We start from the raw sequence: 19,016 nt of genomic DNA on the forward strand, positions 1-19,016 counted from the left end.
GTTTAAAGCAGCTGGAAGCCCCCAACCCCATCATTATAACCAATAAACAAAATTAAGGTAAACGCGACCCCTGCGGTCTGAAGTTGTCCACTATTATCTAAAAACTGCATTCCTACCCTGCCCCCGCCTCGAGCTCGCTCCCGCGCTCCACGGGCACTAACTGCGCATGCTCCCCCACTGTACACCCCTTCCCCAACCAAGCCTCCCGCTCGCTCCCGGCGGGTACGCACTGCGCATGCCCCATCCACCGGCCAACTCCCCCCACCTCCCTGGCGAGCTCGCACCGCGCATGCTCGCGCTTACGCGGCCCTGAGGGCTCCCCGCTGGCGGGGCTTGCGCCCCTAAAAAGCCTGAAAGCTGAAAGGCCTCGGGTGGGGCGCCCGCCAGCCCCGCCCCCGTCCTCATCACAGCTCCTGAGCGACCCCCGGCCCGCCCAAGCGCCCCGGCACAGCGCCGACAGGAGTCGTGGGCGCCGACGGGCGGCGCTGTGATGACGACACTCGTCGCCATGACGCACGACGCAGGCGACCTTCTTTGGGAGCGCAGGCGGCGCGCCCGTTTTGAAGCTGCCCTGAGCTGGGCGGGCCCCGCCGCGGTCCGGCCGCTCGCCTCAGCCAGGCCTCGCGAGTCCGCGCAGCCTCTGGTCGGGGCGACACCTCACCTCCGACTCAGGACCCCAGCCCGCGACCCCCTCAGGGCCGGGCGCCGCCTCCTCTTCCTCGGAACCCGGACCCGCGACCCCCGCCGGCCGCTGCCTCCTGTCCGGACCCATAATCCCCGCTGGGCCGGGTCCCCTACTTGGTCGGGCCCCGCCTCCTCCTCCCGCCCCGAGCCCCTGACACGCTGGGGCTCGTTCCCTAGGGCGGCGGGCCGTAGCTGCCCTGGGGAGGTCCGTTCAGGCCGGACGTCGGTCCCGGCTCCAGGCAGGTGCGCAGGAGGAAGGGATTCCCCCCGGGAAGGAGGGCCCGCGCCCCGGAGATGCCTCCCGGCAAAGTGCTGCAGCCCGTCTTGAAGATGAAGGTTGACGAGCTGTTCCTGTGCTGGCTGAGCGAGTCCAGCACGCAGGCGATGCTCCAGGACTGCCTGCAAAGGATCAAGATGCCCGGGAGGCCGGAGAGGGGCGGGGGAGACGCGGGGCAGCCGGGGCCCCCACTCGCAGCCCCAGCCCCCGCCTGCAAGCCGCGCGGGTTCGATGGCCTGGGGGTGCCCAGCCCAGCTCCCGCGTCCACTGCGCTCCCCCTGGGAGCCACCTCTAGTGCCCGGAGTGGGCCACCTGTTCGAGGGCCTCGTAGATCCGCAGGGACAAGAGTAGTAAGTTACTCTTCCTTCTGCTAACGCCTGCAAAGGTTTCTTGGGTGGCGTAACCACGTGTGGCTTGGGAGTGGCAGAGGCTGGTGGAGGAATGTCAGGCGTGAAAGCGCTTGCACGTCTAGTCTGTTCCCCACCAAACCTCCCCCAGGAAAGTCCTGCACAATGAAAAATGTTGTCTTTGACAGGGTCCCAAGTTGGTCATGCTTCTGAAGTTTGTGTCTAGTCGGTTTTAGTTATCCCCGTGGCCGTTTCTTCCACCCAGTTTAGCTACTGAACCTAGAGGTTTTATCCCTGTGTGTCTTGTTTTAGCCCTAATTTATCTACAATAAGGGAAGTTGGATAGCAGTGTATTTTTATGTATTTCTTTGTTACTATTTTAATGGAGGTACTGGAGATTGAACCTAGGACCTTGTGCATGCTAAGCCTGTGCTCCACTATTGAGCTATATACCTCCCTACTGACAGTAGTGTGCTGAAAAAAAAAAAGGAAAGGTGCTTTCTGACAGTCAATACTGTGTCTTTTTAAAGTAATAAAGCATCTCCAGGTGTTAAACAGAAAAAATGCATGGTTGGTACACGTTGTATCTCTAGAACACACCCAAGCCTGAAGTGCTATGACTTTTCCACTGGGACGTGTTGATGAGGTTTAAAGCTTCCCAGCTAGAGCCGGCACCCATCCCCACCACAGCACTAGGCACGTCATGAAGAAGTGTGTCTTCCATCACAGAGTCTGCTGGCTTCCCAGCCACAGTGGACCAGCCACTGTGGTAGAGGGAGTGGTGGATGTCAGTCCAAAGGGAACTCCCCTGGCTCTAAGTGATCGGTGGCTTTCTGACCTGTCCTACTGGATCCTAGGACATTTTCCCAAAAGTGCGTCTTCAAGGAGAGGGAGGCAGACCTGGAGGCAGCTTGGGAGGCCGTCCAGAAATACCCAGAAGGAGGGTTATCTGGACCTGCAGAAACATATGGCTCCCCACCCATCCCTGAGTCTGCCCCCTGCACTTTCCCACTGATCTGCAGGACCCCAGTGTTGTAGAAATCCGTAGACCTCTCTGAGTGCAGAAGTAGAGATGTCGGAGAGAGGCAGAGAGGAATTGTTTTTAACCCTTGATGTTGAAAAAGTCCGCTTTGTTGAGGGTTTCTTTACACACTATGAGCAGTGCCTGTAGGTGTGTGGGACTTCTGTCACACTAGTGTATGAACACACTCGGCACCAGGTCACTTCTGGAGCCCTGTGCCCCTCAGCCCCAGGTGACCACTTGGACTTCCAGGGCCTATGTTTGAGATGCTCTGTAGTGGTGTGCAGTGGTCCCTAGTTCCTTCTCCCTGCTGAGTGGGATCCCAGTGACGGATGGACCACCGTCTGATTGTCAGGTCACTGAGTGCCGTTTGGGACGTTTCTGCTCCACGAAGGAAGATGCTGGGAGCTTGGTGTGCACAGGTGTCTGCATCTCTTGGATGAATGACCTGGGAGTGGAATTGTTGGGTTTGTACACTGTGTGTTTCACTTGAAAATCATAGAAACTAGAAAGCCTCAAAAGCCCCCCAGTCTAAGGGGGCTGTCACCTCCCAGTCCGGCAGCATGCCCGCGGGTCTCCTCGCCAGCGCCTCCCCAGCACCGGGTGTGCTTAGACTTTTCATTCCAGCTGTCCCGCCGGCCGTGTTGTGGGTCATGGTTTTATCTGCACCTCCCTGTTTTCTGCTGACAGCAAGCATCTTTTCACGACTTACCGCTGCTGTGAGCTCTGCCCACTCCTTCTGCCCTTTTAAAAATCAGGGGTCCGTGTATTACTGAATTGTATGGGCTCCTTCCGCAAAGTCTGATGCAGCCCCCTTGTGAGACCCCTGTTTTGCACGTCCTTTTCATGTCTGCAGCCCGCTTTGTTACTCATTTAAGGTGTCTTTTGAAAGTAAAAGCTGTTATTTTCGATTCTTTCCATTTTCTCTTTGTAAGGTTCTTATTGTCCTGTCTATGAAACATGTGTCTCTCTCAGGGTCTCAAAGCTTTTCTGCCGTTTTCCTTCTAAAAGCTTACTGGTTTTCGCTTTTACATTTAGACTTCTGATCCATTTCACGTAAGCTGTTGTGTGTGGTGTAAGATGCCCGGGTGCCCCAGCAGGTCTGAAATCTCTCCCTTTTCTCGTTGAGTTGCGTGGTCGAAGGTCAGCTGGCCATGTGTGTCTGTGTATGTTTGCCCATCTTGAACCCCCTGACCTGTGGTTGTCCTCTGACCCTCCGGCACTTTGTAGATTAACGTATGTAGATTAACGTATGGTGTACAGGCCAACTCTCCTTTTCAGAGGGCTCCAGCCGTTCTGACGTTTGCATTCATGCATCACATTGAGAATCAGCTTGTCAACTGGAAAAGTCCCTTAGAGTTTTGATTGGGATTGCCTTGACTCTGTAGGTCAATTGGGCATAGTTAATCCCTTAAAAAGGTGGAGTTTTCCAACCCATAAGGGCTGATGTCTTTCTGTTTACTTAAGTCTCTTGTCAGTTCTCTGAGCACCGTGGTGTACGTCCAAGTCTCGCACATCGTTGGTTAAATTTATTATGCATCTATTTAGATCTCTGATTCTTTGCAGCCATTTTTGGTAGTCTTAGGGGGTATCCAGCTAACCCTTCATTTCATCAGGACATGAGACCATGTTCTGGAACGCTAGAGGTGGGCTCCTTGGAGACACACTCTCGTATGTGACCACGGGTATGTACACGTGCAAGTACCTACACACACACACTCATTTACTTTGACAGTTCTGTGATGTTTGAGGTGGACGTGTTGCAAACAGAAAGGACCTGGAAACACTCAGATCAGAAGCTTGGGATTCCGAGAGCATTTCTGGTGGGAGCCTGGAGTTTGCCCAGTGACTATGTCTCCACAGTGGGGCTGTGCTTGGCTACCTTCAGTTCTGTTGATATTTCAGCAAAGAACACTTTCTGGTTTTTGTAGCTGGCATTGACCAGAATCTCTGCAGGAAGGAGGGAAACTTTTCAGAACTTTTTATCACCATTCAAGGGTTTGCCTTGTTGAAATGGCTGGAAGAATCTCTCTTCCTAATGAGTGGAACTAGGAGGTTTCTTGGGAGAACGTGGTCCTGTCCTCTCACCCTCCCGCACAGGGAGGGCCCCACCCGTGTTCACAGATCCTGCACTCACCGCAGCCTGGGCGTGCTCGTGGGGGCGCCTCAGCCCAGCCTGCATCTACCCGGACTGGCTCTGGCTGCTGCCTGGGCTGCCCCTCCGGCACCCAATTGGCCCCAGAGTGGGCTGCGTCGGGAGCCTTAGGGGCCTGGGACACAGATCCGCCACAGCCACTGCCCAGGGACAGGGGAGCTGCCAGCCCCACTCTGGGCCTCACCCCCCGGTCTGCAGTTCCCCAGAGTTCCCCATAGTGGCCTGTGGGCCCTACCAGGTACCAGCTTCCCCCAGCCTGGTCCAGGCTCCTTGGCCAACGGGCTGACATGAGGCTCAGTCACTGGATGGTTACTGAGGGCTGAGGGGTCACATCTAGCAGAATGCAGTCCTGGGAGCACTGCTTCAGATGTCGTGTTTCATGAGCCCTGGTTCAGTCCTGGTTTATTCCTGCTTCGGTCCTGGTTTAGTCCTATTCAGGAGTCCTGGGTCAGTCCTGGTTTAGTCCTAGTTCAGTCCTGGTTCATGAGATGCTAGAGGTAAAGTCAGGGAGAACCTGCAGGGGCTCCCTTGAGCTGGCTCTCTATCCCTACTGGTCCCACCAAGGCTGAGGGCGTCCCTCATGTTGCCCCACATTGGATGGCGACCTCACAACGGAGCCTGGAGGGAGAGGCGGAATCAGGGCTCTCCCCACCCCAGAGGAATCACCTGCAGATGCCAGTGGTGTGAGCCTGCAGGTGGAGGTCTTGGTGACAGTGACTCAAATCCCACTGCTTTCAGGAAACAAGGGTTTAATGAGTGTTTAGAGAAAAGCTATGGTCTCCCCACCTCCACCTGCTCTGTAACGTTTATTGCCCCGGATCTTCCCAGGAACTCAACACAGTGCTGTGCAAGGTGGTAGAGGGGAGGTGTTTCAGGTCAGAGCCAGACTAAGGGGGCTTTCAGAGCCTTGAAGGTCACTTTGGGAGCAGATCCACAGCAGAGAGAGCTGTAGGGAGTCTGTGTTGGTGTTGTGAACTCATCACCTGCTCGGCACAGTTGGTGACATCCTCCAGGCCACCCCTTGGCCAGGTCAGTGCTATCCCAGGATCTGCATCAGGGTCAGGCATGGTCCGTCCAGGCACGGCTCAGAGGAGCATTCCCCAGCGCTTCCCCAGCGAGAGGCTGCCCCTGGCCCCCGTGGCTCTGCCTGCTTCTCAAGACAGTGTCTGCAGCCTGGCCCGTGGCTCAGGCATCTGGACATGAGAGCCTGGACTGGCCAAGGGGAGATTAACCTAGTAATGTGTCTGCACGTGCTGAGTGCCCGCTGGTGGTCAGAGCTTCCCTGACGGCTGTGCTGCTGAGAGAGTGGTCGCTGCAGTGGGACCGGGTGCTCCCTGTCTGCACAGGCGCCTCAAGCGGTCAGTCCTGTGGAGGGCCACCTGCCTGCCTGTCCCATGCCTGCCCTACCCCATAGCCTGTGGCCTGGGCACATCTCCTCCGCCTGTTTCCTCACCCCTGCCCTCCTCCTGGGCTGTCCTGAGGGTGTGCCCTTGGTCTTGGGGGAAAACATCAGAGGTTACTCAGAGCAGGGCCTGGGGTCTCAATCCCTGTCTCTCTCAAGAATTACCTTTGGGAGTGGGAGGGGCTGTTGATCTTTTCCCAGTTTATTTAGAAGTGGAGAAATGGGTAAAACTTTCCTTTTTTCTATTTGGATTTAATTTCTGGTTTGTAGCAAGATTTTAATCTACAGGTTTGGTGTGTTGGGGTATCTCGGTGTCCCCTCACACCTTCCGCTTGGCAGTTGTACATGTCCCGGCATCACTACAGAACTTAAACAGGAACAGAGGAGTAGGGAGCTGGCTTAAAAAGGCAGGATCTGTGTGACCTGGAGGCCTGTGTCGGGCACTGACCAGCTGTGTGTGTCCCTTGCTGCCCCACCTGCTGCGTGCTGGTGTCTCACACTCAGTGGAGCATCCCCGAGCTTTTCTGTAAACACTCACTGGGCTCAGAGCGAGAGGTCCGCCCAGCTCCCATGTCTGGTGGGCAGCGGGACCAGGTTGGTGGGCTGGTCCTCCAGGGTCTCTCATCCCCAGTCCACCAGGCCATGTGTTCCTGGCATAAGCACCTCCAGTCTGTGCCTCACTGGACCTGTGGTCACCCTGCTGGCCAGTTGGCCAGGGCTAGTCACAGGTCCAAGCCCAGGTCTGGGACAGGACACAGAATCCGCCTCCATCTGGGGTTGGGACACAGGCTCCGCCTCCCTCTGTCGGGGGGGGGGGGGCAAGGCTCCGCCTCTATCTGGAGTTGGGGCACAGGCTCCGCCTCCATCTGGGGGGGTTGGGACACAGGCTCCGCCTCCATCTGTGGGGGGGGCCAAGGCTCCGCCTCTATCTGGAGTTGGGGCACAGGCTCCACCTTCATCTGGGGGGGTTGGGGTACAGGCTCCGCCTCCATGGGGGGGTTGGGTACAGGCCCTGCCTTGTCCTGGGAGGAGCTGCAGAGCAGGGCCAGCCACAGAGAACCTGGCTGGTTTTCAGGCTACAGGAAGGGCCCTCTTCCCCACGGTGGGCAGGGAAAGAGGGAGCTGGACTGAACGGCAGGTATGGCCTGTCCTGGCAGAGACGCAGCGCAGATCTACAGGGCTGCACCTGTATTTGGAAGTCTCCCAGACAAATGATGCCCCAGTGCTGATGTGGGCCCTGTCTGGCGCCCTGGGGTCAGAAGTCTGTCCTGGACCTGATCCCTGCCTGGGACGTGGAGCTGGGAGGGCCTTCCTGCGTGTGGCGTCTTGGGGTGGACATGGCAGATCTTAGGCCCCGTGGTCTCACACCACCCGCGGCGGCACTGTGGTTGCCTTGTGGTGCATACACTGCCCTGTCGTTTGTCTGGAGAGCCGGAGGGGTCACCAGCCGACCTCCGAATCCTTGAGGATGGTCCAGGAGTGGGGAGAAGGGCAGAATAGGGGGAAAAGCTGGGAAAGAGGCGGAGGGGACAGGAGAGAGGGTGACTCCCGAATGGGAGTGTGGAGGGGTGCTGGGGGCGCTGAGCTTGGAGAGGCGCGCAGGTGATGGAGTGGAGAGAGGGAGCTGCCCGAGGTCCCCGGTGGTCCCTGCTGGGCCACGCGGGGAAGGGCAGGATACACAGGCAGTAAGAGCACGGTGAAGGGAGGGTGGCTGAGGAGCCGGCCAGGCCCAGGGGACTCGAGGGCAGCGAGTCAGCACTGTGTGACTCTGTAATGGTGGACACACGTCACTGTGTGTTTGCCCAAACCACACTGTGGCCAGCAGATGCACGTGGAAGGAAACCTCGAATTCCGTTCACAACAACCTACCAGTGTGGTTGATATGGGCTCAGGGTTGTTACAGAGGCAGTACCCAGTGCACACTGGGTGCAGGGTGCTCACAGCAGGGGACCTTGGGCCAGGGGTGGGGAGCATGCGCAGCTCTGCTTTCTGCCCAGTGTCTCTGTGAAACCAAAAGTGCTGGAAAAAAAAATCCATTAGAGAGACAGGAAGAGGGTGGATCGGTGAGGTGCCTCTTCACCACCTGGGTCATCTTCTTGGGGGCTGGGGGAAGGGAGGGACGGGGAAGGAGAGCGCTGGCCTGGGAGGCGTCCCTGGGGTCCTGCGGTTTCGGGGGTGAGGGACGCAGGTCAGACCTAGAAGGTGTTGGGGGGTACCCTCCAGGTGTGGGACCTGGCTCCGGCTGTGGGTCCCCTGCTTTCACTGCTCACGCTGCCTTAGGATCTGTCCGTCATCCGCGTCTCTATAAGATATTCTACCCCAGCCACGCCGTCTGCATGTCATCGCACCCGCCACAGGCGTGGATGGTGGCCTGGAAGCTATAAAACCCGTCCCGCCACCCTGTTTGAGGAAAGAGTGCGGGAGCCCTTGCAGTTTAAGTGTGCGCTTGAATTCCGAAGTGCGGGTGCTGCCCCCAGCTCCTCTGTCCCGGCCGTTCTCCGGAGGGAACCGGCACCGCGGGGCAGCCCGCGAGCTCGGTAACAGGCTCCTTTCGGTCCTGGACAGGCTCCCCTGTGTGGAGAGAAGTCCCCTCCCTCCCAGGAATAGCAGGCGGCTCCCACGTCTTCCGTCGTGCGACCAGTCTCCGCGCTGTCCCAGTCCTGCTAAGCGCAGGAGGGTCTGGGAGCGCAGAGTCGCCCCCCGCCCGCGGGACACTTGGGGAGTCTCGGCTGCGTCCCTCCTGCCCGGCGCGGCCGCCGGGAGGGGCAGGCGGGCCGCACCGTCCCCCGGCGCGGCCATGTGCCCTCCTCAGCCTGTGGAATGCGCGCGGCCTGGGCCCGGCCCCCAGAGCGCCCGGCCGGCGACGCATGGAGCGCGCTGAGCCCGGCCGCCCGGACTGCCCCGACCCCGCCGTCCCCGGCCAGCCCCAGCCCCAGCCCCAGCCCCGAGAGCGCGCCCGGCCCGGGCCCCGGCGGCCCATGCGAACCGACATGCGGCTGCGGGACCTGTCCCTGCGCCAGGACCCCGACTTGCGGCAGGAGCTGGCCTCGCTGGCCCGCGGCTGCGACTTCGTGCTGCCGTCCCGCTTCAAGAAGAGGCTCAAAGCCTTCCAGCAGGTTCAGGTGTGGCGGGGCGTTCGCATGCCGGGTGGGAATGGAGGGGCCGCGGCGCTCTCGGGGTGACTCCGCCTGCGCGGTGCCTGTCTGTCGCGGATCAGGTCCCATCCCTTGGGTAGAGCCGGCTGTCTGGGGCGGCCTGGGAGATTTGTCAGGGAGAGAGCTCTTTGAAGGGAGGCACCCACATCTCTCCTGCAGTTTCCTGCCCAACACCGCGGCGCGCTGGGAAATGACCGGGGTGTTCAGGGCTCTGGAGCGAGGCAGGGGAGAGCAACCTCAGAAGGTGGTGACACAGGGACTCGGCCCTCCCGGGGAGCCTACCCATGGCTGCTGGAACGTGCGGCACCTGTGTGCAAGGCCCCAGTGCTGGAGCGCAGAGCGGCGTCTGCTCCCAGCATGTGTTGTCCCAAGGGCTTCACTGGATAGTCCCTCCGTGGAGAGCCCTGCCTGCCGGCTCCAGTAGCTCTGGGGCTTGTGAACATGCCGGTGCGTCTGGGCGCTCACGGAGTCATCCCGGTCCTTGGGCTGCACCCTGTCGGTGCTTTATAATTTAGTGCGAGGACACCGTGTAATTTAAAAGCCAGGGCCACCCTGGACCTTTCTGTAACTGGAGGTTCTGCTGTTTTACAGATATTTGGCACGTTAATCACTTGTATTTTCTCCCAAGCGAGGACTTAAGGTCATGTCGTGGCCTCAAAAAAAAAATCACGTCGAGTCAAACCAGGCTGCTTGGGGTGGGGAAAAATGAACTGCTTTCTGCTGATGATTTAATTGGACTTTTCTCTAGGATCATGTCTCACATTTTGCACAGCTTCTCAGTTTTGTTTTTTTTTTTGTTTTTTTTTTTTTGTCTGATCTCTGTCTTCCAACTTGGGAAATTTTGTCCACGCATGGGTATTGCTTTTACATTTGTCCGTTGTTTTGAAGGAAAGTCTATTTAAAATCTGAACGTGAGACTTTCAAAGCAGAACCAGCCGAGGAACCATCTTGTTTCACACAGTAGGGAAACGAGTGTCTGCTGGTTACTGTCTGTCGGACGTGGTGCATCCGAGGTGCAAGGGGACGTTCCCTCCCCTCAGCAGCGGTTGTGACTTGATGTGGGGCAGGGTCTCCTGGCTCCCGGCAGACCCATCATGTCTGGGCTGTTCTAGGGTGACTGTTCTTACAGAATCACTTTTTGGGAAACATGTCTCATGAATGCCTTTAAGAGGAAGAAGTTTCAAGTTACAGAAAATATGCTCCAGCAGTTCCCCAGGAATGCAGCATGTGCTGTGCAGAGTGGGGGCTCCTCAGGTGCAGAGGCTGAACCAGACAGCCTTCCTTGTGGGGGGGCAGGTACTGAGGGGGAGCGTTTCCTGGCTTCCTTCTCCCCTGGATGTTTGCGTGTGACCTCGGGACATAGCCTTGGGTGGTCGGTGGGAGTCATACAGGGTGTGGGGCGGGGGGAGATAGGGGCGGGGGTGGGAGGACATGGAGGGGTATGCGGGGGGCATGGGGAGATGTAGGGTAGGGGATGGTGGGGCGGTGCTTCACAGGTGACAGCCACACTGGACTCGGGTCTGTAGGGTGGCAGTGCCATGCGTGTGGAGCTGTCCTACTCCCGCAGCCCCGTGTCTGCCCACCTGCCCCACCTGTGGACGCTTGGGCCCTGCGCTAGCTGAGCAGCACTGAGACCCCCAGATCGTCCACTGCAGTGTCCCCTAGACCTTGTCTCAGGCCCATGGTGTCCCAGAACAGCTGTGCTGCCCGCCCCGACCCTCCGTCCCCCGGGGCCTGAATTGCCTGTTCTCTGCACACCAGGCCTGGGCTCCCCACTCCTCACACTGCCGTGTGCCCTGGTCCCATCCAGCTCCCTGCACAGTCCTTCAGGTGGACGACCAGACCCCACCGAGCACTGAGACCCCAGTGCAGCCATCCCCCAGGTGACAGTCCTGGACGTTGAGCTGACCTCTCCTCTTGTGGAGACAGCCTGGCCTCCGGGCCCTGGCCGTCTTGGACACCAGGCGGGGCCACAGCACTGCCAGGGTGGGCCCTGAGTCCTCCCTGGACCCACGATCCCGGGACCCAGCACGCGGATGTGGCTCCTTCCCTCCGTGGTGCGTGACACATGGTGGCAGCGCCCTGTCCCCAACTCCAGCCCTGCCTCCCAGCTTCATGGAGACCACACCGACCTCTAGCTGTGGGTACAGACCCAGCTAACCTCTCAGGCCAGGTGGATGTCCAGCCCCCACCTCGGCCCCACTCGGCTTGGCCCCTCGTGGGTCTGCAGGGTGCCCTGTTCTCCCCCCACCCCCCCGAACCCAGATGCCCCTGGAAAGCTCCCATGGCCTGTGTCGGCCCCTCAACACTGGTCCCTGTCCTGTGGTGATGAGAGGACATTGGGACAAACCCCCGGCCAGGCCTGCCTTTCTCATCATTGTTTTGGAGCCTGTCATGAACTTGGACCGTGTGTCTCTCAGTGCTACCCCACTGTTTGCAAGTCGAGGTGGTGACCTGCCGCCGTGAGGGAGGGGTCCCAGAGCCTGAGAAGAAACTACCATGCCTACAGGGTCCGGGTCCTGGCCTACTCCTCCACGGGCCCCTGCCGGCTCCCAGCCCCCACCAGGGGTGGGCTGGGGTGGGGTCTGCCTGCTCCGCTGCCTTGCCTGGCCTGCTCCTCCCATCCCGCCCCCTGTGCTCTGGCTCCGGCTTGCCCTGCACGTCCACTTCTGTCAGAGTTGGAGCCCAGGTCATTCCCAGCACCCCTCTGGGGCCCCTCACCGCGTCCTGCCCGGCTGAGGTGGTGTTTAGAGGAGGTGTCACAGTGCACCTGCCTGGCTGGCTTTCTTGGGCAGAGAACCCACCCCGAGGGCGCTGGCCTCTGCACAGAGAGACGGCGTTGCCTTCAGGCGGGTGTGGACGGTTCAGCCCCGCGTGTGTTCTGGCAGGCACGGGCCAGCTGGGGTGGCTGGAATTGTGATGAGTCAGGGAGCACTGGTCCGCGTGCCCGCGACAGAAATAGCTCTCTGTGAGCAGGCTGCCATCACCCGCGTGCCCGGGACAGCCTCTTGGGGGGCGTCAGGCACGTGGGGGAGCCCAGCTGCACGGCTCTGGGAGCCAGGTGCCCCCCCTCCAGGGTTGGCTCTTCCACCTAAGAGGCCTCGGCCCTTTTGAGAATTCTGTCTCCACTCCCTCCTCTTTCTCTCTCTCCCTCTCTCTCATGCGCGTGCACACTCACAGTTGTGCTATCTCCATCTTCACCATGGACTTGCTGCCTGACCACAGGCGCTCAGGGAACCATCCCGGGGATCCCTTCGGGCTCTGCCGAGGCCTGTGTGCTGGCCGGGGAGGTGGCCGGCTCCCAGCCATGCCCTGTGTGTTGGAAGAGAATGCGCGTCCTGCAGCTGTGCTGGCCGCACTCTATTTCTGCCCTGGAGATTAGGCCTGGGAGTCTAGTGCGTCCGCACTGGGCTGTTTTGTTTCCCCGTTGTCCAGTGGCTCCGTCACGGGTGCCTTGGGCGCGGAGCCCGGCCTGCCTCTGCCGTGTTGCTGTCTGTCCCCAGCGCCTTTGCTCTGTCTGTGCTGAGGCTGCTGCTCAGCCCGGGGCTGGTGCAGCTCCCAGGAGGGACCTGGGGCAGGGGCCGCCTCTCCAGCACGCCCAGACCTCAGCCCGCCTTGTGGATGTAAACACCACACCAGCCTCCTTTCCACAGCTGTCTGCTGCTGCGCCTTTTTCCATTTGTTACCAGGGTTACCCTCTGTCCTTACACCTTGCATGTGTCTTTTTAAGTGAATGTTATTTTCTGTTTTCCGTCTGATCTCTGTGTTCTAACTGGAACATTTAGTCCCCTTACATTTACTGTGACTATTAGCCTGTCAGACTTTTCTTTCATGATCGTATTTTTGTGCTTCTGTCTGAGCTCTCCCTTGTCCCCTTTCATCTTTTCCTCTTCTGGTTTGGAGGACTGTACCCTCCACACTCACTTCCCACTTGCCTTACAAATGGCAACTGCTTCATTTTTCTAGGTGCAGAGATAATCAGTATCTTTATCCTCCAACTGAAAACCCTCCAACACTTCAGCGCCCTCACCCTTTCACTTTGTGCTGTTGTTGTCCTGAGAGAGTCTCTGAAGAGAAACGAAGTGGCATCCTCCTCACTGATGCACGTGGTGGGTGAGCGTGGGCTCACCCGGACGCCCCACTTCCCTTGCCCTTCGTTCCATCTTGAACTTCAGACCTTCGTCTGGGAGCCCTCTGCTTCCGTCTGACACACGTTCCTCATCATGTCCTCAGGCGGCTGTTTGCTCACAGCACGCTCACTTCTGTTTCTGTTTTGTTCTGGTTGTTAAAATGTGTCTGTGTTAGTCTCGCTTGTCAGATACCTCCCCGGCGGGCGCAGCCCTAGGTTGGGTCTGTCCTCCACTTCTGGCCGGTGCTTTCTGTTGAGCCTTGGCTGCAGGGCTGATTGTTTTCTCCTTTGCAGATCATCCCCCGTTCAGTTTTGCTTCTTGTACTTGGGCTGTTTCTGAGCACCTGCTGGCTGTCTTTGGCTTCTCCAGTTTCACTGTCCTGTGTCCAGGTGTGGGTTTCTTTCCGTAACCCTGCTCGGGGCTCCCCAGTCTGTGGAGGGTGTCCGGCTGTCCAGGCTGCAGCCTGACCACATCTCTCAGTCTCATTTCCGCCTTCAGTTACCACACCTCTCCTGAGCCGTGCCTGGTCTGCTCTGTAACCCAGCAGACAAGTGTCTCTCTGCTCACCCATCCCTCATTTCTGGAAGGTGTGTTTGGGTCTGTCTGTGTTCTGCTCCCCCTGTGTTCTCAAGCCTGTCTTACTCCTGGAAGCATACGAGGCGCCTTGGGTTCGGGTCCTGACACGTGAGTCCGGAGGCTCTGCGGGTTCCATCCTGCTCCCTTGTTTCTGACGACTCCCCCGTAGTGCCTTGTGTCCACACGTGTTCGATGGTTTTTGATTGTGAGCCACGCATCTTTTGGGAGTGCCAGGAGTTTTCTGAGTCCTCAGATGAGGACGGGGCTCCCCTGACGGGCAGCGATCTCGCTGTTTCCAGGGCTGCCGCTGGGACAGCTCTGCGTTTGTGGCTGGAGGGGTGGGGACCACCCCGGTGACGTAGGTTTGGTTTCCCGGCTTGGCTGGGCACCCGCAGTGGCTGTGAGTTCTGGGCGGGGGGGGGGGGGGACACCCACCCGCCAGCTTACTGACGCGGGGCCAGGTGCGAGGCCAACTGTTCTCCTCTTGCTCCCGGAGTCAGGAACGGGGATGTATTTCCAGTTTATTCTTTGCCCGGAAGGTGTGGCCCTCCAGGATCCCCACTCCAGGCAGCCTCCTGTGCGGGTTGAGGGGCCACTCTGCTGTCACCCCGGAGGGTCCTGTCTCTCCGCTCTCCCTGAGTGACTGGTGCTGCCTCGTCCTGACAGCAGAGGCAAACATGCATGTGGCTGGGCAGCTCAGTGTGTGTGTGTGTGCGCGCGCGCGCACATGTGTACGCGCGTACCACCCCGCACCTGGAGTTGCCTGCGGTGACGTCAGGTTCTGCCCACATTTGGGTCGGCCAGGCTCTGCGCCCCCCAGGTCAGACCCCCTCTGTCCACCGTACGTCAGGAGGGGAGGCTGCTCCCCGTCCCCAGGTCCTCACTGAGTGTGTCCCCGTTCTGTGTCTCAGGTCCAGACTAAGGAGCAGCCCCCGCCGCCTGCCCCCAGCCAGAGTGTGCCCGCCTTCTACTTCCCCCGCGGCCGCCCGCAGGACTCGGTGAACGTGGACGCCGTCATTGCCAAGATCGAGAGGACCTTTGCCCAGTTCCCACATGAGAGGGCCACCTTGGACGACATGGGCAGAGTGGCCAAGGTGGGTGTCTTCGCGGTCATGGTCATGCATGGGGTGGCCCCTCTGAGTCCCGCTGGCTGGGGTTCTTCAGCGTCTGAAGCACAGCGAGGGTTTTGTGCTCACTTCTGTCCTAAATGTTGACAAATAGGGGTGCGTCCACATGGTGTCTGCCTGGGTTTAGTGAGTGTTACCCTCGCCACCTGTTAGGAAGCCGTTTCCCCAGAGGGAGGGTCTCTTCCCTCTGAGGTGCTGCTGTCCTGGTGGATGAACGGGGACCCCCAGTCCGTCCGTCCATCTGTCAGTCCCGAGGGCGCAGCGGGCTGAGACTTAGCCTGAATATTCCCATCACGCTGTGTGCATCTTTGTTTAGGAATGTGGTTTTTCTTTCAGGAGTGTTTCAGGAGGATCCATGTGGGCGCAGGAGGACCTGGCAGGGCATTCCTGTTTCTGTGTGCTGCCTGTGCTGGGAGCACGCCCAGGTCCCCCCAGGGGTGTGTGTGCTCCGTACAGCTGCTCCAGGGTCCCCTGTGGTGGGGCTGCGGGGACAGAGCAGACTCACCATCCCTCCACGAGGGGCTGTGGGTGGCCGAGCTTTGAGGTTCCCGCACCCCTCCTAGCTTGCGGTGACCCTGGTCGCTGTGCCTGCGCATCTCCGGGTGTCCCGTTCCCACGCCCCGATCCCCTGGGCCCCGCTGCTTTGCAAAGCGCTTCTGGATTCGGCGACATTGGGTCTCCTGCCGTGGATTGCTCAGGCCTCTCCTTTCCCCTCCCTCCCCTCCCTTCCTGTCTCTTCTCCTCCTCCCCACCTCCGTCCCCTCCCACAGAGTTTTGTTCACGTCTGGGGTGCTAACCCTTTGTGTGTCACGTGCGCTCTGAAGCCCTTGGTCTGTCTCGTGCACTCTGAAATGTTCTCCTGTCCCTGTGCTGAGTAACTTCACGTGCTCCCTTGTGCTTCCAGATTTCAGGGGTTGCCCTCTTCCTTCTCCTGACAGCTTCCTTGAAATGAGCTTCCCGCGCACACAGCTCGCCCGTGGAGAACGTGCAGCCCAGGGGTGGTCAGTGCGTCACACAGCTGTGTGGCCCTCACAGTCAGCTCTGGTCGCCCCAAGGGCACCTAGTAGCCTCCGGCTGCCACCCCGTCCCCTTCTGCTTCAGCCCTTGGAACCACGACCCCGCTCTGTGTCCATGGACGTGCCCGGGCCGGTGCCCGTGCTGAGCTTTTCCTGTGACTGGACTCACACCACGTGTGGTTCTGTGTCCATGTTTCTCACCAAGCATCCCGTGTTCCAGGTCCCTCTGTGCTGGACCTGGAGCCTCACACCTCCTCCTGCTCTGACACTTGATTATCCACTTGTCCCTCCACAGACCCTTGGTGGTCTGCCCGCTGTCCGTGGTGCTAAGTGTGCGGTGAACATGCACGGACCGCCGCTTTGTGTGGATGCAGGTGCTTGTGTTTCTCTTCGGCGACACCCACAGCGGGGCTGCTGGGCCCAACGGCACTTTCCCAGGGTTCACAAGCCTGTTCCGCAGAGCAGCTGCCCCACTTGATGGCCCCCAGCACTGGGCGAGGGCTCCAGTGTGTCACACCTCCCTCCCTCCCCAGCACTGGTGCCTGAATTGACCGAACCGTCCCACCCTAGTGGGCATGGAGTGGCACCGCCCTGTGGTTCTGGTCTGCGTTTCCTTGACAACTAATGTTGAGCCTCTGCTGGTGTGCTTATTGGCCATTTCTGTGTCTTTGGAAAAATGTCTCTTCAGATCCTTGGACTACTTTTTCAACTGGGTGGTCATTTTATTGTGAATTGTAAGAGCTGTTTATTTATTTTAGACACAATCCCTTACCAGATCTACGGCATGCAAATATTTTCTCCCATTCTCTGGGTTGCTTTTTCACTTTTTTAATACTGTCTCTTTTTTTCTCTAATTGAAGTATAGTCGATTTACAACATTCTGTTAGTTTCTGGTATCATCACAGTGATTCAGTTTTTTATATATATATTCCCTTTACAGTTCTTTTTCAATATAGGTTATTACAGGATATTGAATATAGTTCCCTGTGCTGTACCTTATTGTTTATCTACTTTATATATAGTAGTGTGTATCTGCAAATCCCAAACTCCCAATTTATCCCTCCCCACCCTCTTTCCCCTTTTGTAACTATAGTTTGTTTTCTGTCTATGACTCCCTGTTATGTAAATAAGTTAATTTGTGTCTTTTTTTTAGATTTCACATATAAGTGATATCCCATAATAGTAGTCTTTCTCTGTATGACTTACTTCACTTACAATGATGATCTCCTGGTCCATTCATGTTGCTGCAAATGGCAGTATTTCATTATGACTGAGTAGTATTCCATTGTATAACTATACCACATCTTCTTTATCCAGTTGTCTGTCGATGGACAGATTTAGGTTGCTTCCATGTCTTGGCTATTGTAAACAGTGCTTCTGTGAACATTGGGGTGCCTGTATGTTTTTGAATTAGAGTTCCCTCTGGATATATGCCCAAAAGTGGGATTGCTGGATCATATGATAAGTCTATTTTTAGTTTTTTCGAGGAATCTCCATACTGTTTTTCAGTGGCTGCACCAAACTACATTCCCACCAACAGTTTGGGCGTGTTCCCTTTTCTCCACACCCTCTCCAGCATTTATCATCTGTGGACTTTTGAATGATGGCCATTCTGCTTGGTGATACTTCATTGTAGTTTTGATTTACATTTCTTTTATAATTAGCAATATTGAGCATTTTTTCATGTGACTATTGGCCATTTGTATGTCTTCATTGAGAATTGCTTGTTTAGGTCTTCTGCCCATTTTTGGATTGAGTTGTTTGTTTTTTTTTTTTTATTATTAAGTTGTATGAGCTATTTGTATAGTCTGGAAATTAAGCCCTTGTCAGTCATATCATTTGTAAACATTTTCTACCATTCTGTAGGTTGTCTTTTTGTTTTGTTTACAGTTTCCTTTGCTGTGCAAAAGTTTGTAAGTTTAATTAGGTCCCATTTGTTATTTTTGTTTTTATTTCCATTTCCTGGGTAGACAGCCCTAGGAAAACACTGCTAAGATTTATGTCAGAAAATGTTTTCTTCTAAGATGTTTATAATGTCTTGTCTTACGTTTAAATCCTTAAGCCATTTTGAGTGTATTTTTGTGTATGGTGTGAGGGAGTGTTCTACCTTCATTGATTTACATGCGGCTGTCCAGCTTTCTTAGTACCACTTGTCAAAGAGACCATCTTTTCTTCATTGTATGTACTTGCCTCCTTCATTGAAGATTAATTTACCTTAAGTCTGTGGGTTTATTTCTGGGCTCTCTATTCTGTTCCATTGATCCGTATGTCTGCTTTGGTTCCAATATCATGCTGTTTTGATTACTGTAGCTTTGTAGTGTTATCTGAAGTCTGGGAGGGTTATTCCTCCAGCTTCGTTCTTTTTCTTCAGTATTTTTTTGGCAATTCTGGGTCTTTTGTGAGTCCATGTAAATTTTAGGATTATTTGTTCTGGGCCTGTTAAAAAAATGTCTTGGGTAATTTGATAGAGATTGCATTAAATCTGTAGATTGCTTTTCATAGTATGGCTGTTTTAACAGAATGAACTCTTCCAATCCAGGAGCATGGGCTATTTTTCCATTTCTTTAAATCATCTTTAATTTCCTTAATCAATGTTTTGTAGTTCTCAGCATATAAGTCTTTCACCTCCTTGGTCAGGTTTATTCCTATTTTTTATGTGATTTTAAAAGGGATTTTTTTTTTTATTTTGCTTTTCTGATATTTCATTGCTAGTGTAAAGATATGCAACTATTTCTGTATGTTAATCTTGTGACCTGCTACCTTGCTGAATGAGTTTATCAGCTCTAGTAGCTTTTTGTGTGGAGTCTTTAGGGTTTTCTATATATAGTATTATGTCATCTACATATAATGATAATTTTCCTCTTCTCTTCCAATTTGGATCCCTTCTATTTCTTTTTCTTGCCTGATTGCTGTAGCTAGGACTTCCAAGACTATGTTGAATCGAAGTGCTGAGAGTGGGCCTTCTTTTCTTGTTCCCGATCTTAGTGGGAAGGTTTTCAGTTTTTCACCATTGAGTACTATGCTGGCTGTAGGTTTGTCATAAATAGCTTTTATTATTTTGAGATGTGTTCCCTCTATACCCACTTTGGTAACAGTTTTAATCATAAATGGCTGTTGAAGTTTATC

General features: G+C 56.2%; 1 protein-coding gene across 5 annotated transcripts in view; it reads left to right on the top strand.

Annotated features, from left to right (window-relative positions):
* The first annotated feature begins 269 nt into the window (after positions 1 to 269).
* The window catches only part of PPP2R3B (protein phosphatase 2 regulatory subunit B''beta), a 43,099-nt gene continuing 24,352 nt past the window's right edge, over positions 270 to 19,016 (top strand). The window contains exons 1-2 of one of the 5 annotated variants that reach the window (XM_032474425.1): positions 270 to 1,311; positions 14,659 to 14,841. In XM_032474425.1, the coding sequence (XP_032330316.1) occupies positions 979 to 1,311; positions 14,659 to 14,841 (516 nt within the window). In that variant the 5' untranslated portion in view covers positions 270 to 978. Of the gene's footprint in view, positions 1,312 to 8,516; positions 9,009 to 14,658; positions 14,842 to 15,177; positions 15,312 to 19,016 lie in introns of those variants that run through there. The other 4 variants (XM_032474423.1, XM_032474428.1, XM_032474424.1 and 1 more) reach the window with 4 other exon arrangements.

The sequence above is a fragment of the Camelus ferus genome, chromosome X (assembly GCF_009834535.1).
Source record: "Camelus ferus isolate YT-003-E chromosome X, BCGSAC_Cfer_1.0, whole genome shotgun sequence".
In the NCBI taxonomy this organism is placed as follows: domain Eukaryota; kingdom Metazoa; phylum Chordata; class Mammalia; order Artiodactyla; family Camelidae; genus Camelus; species Camelus ferus.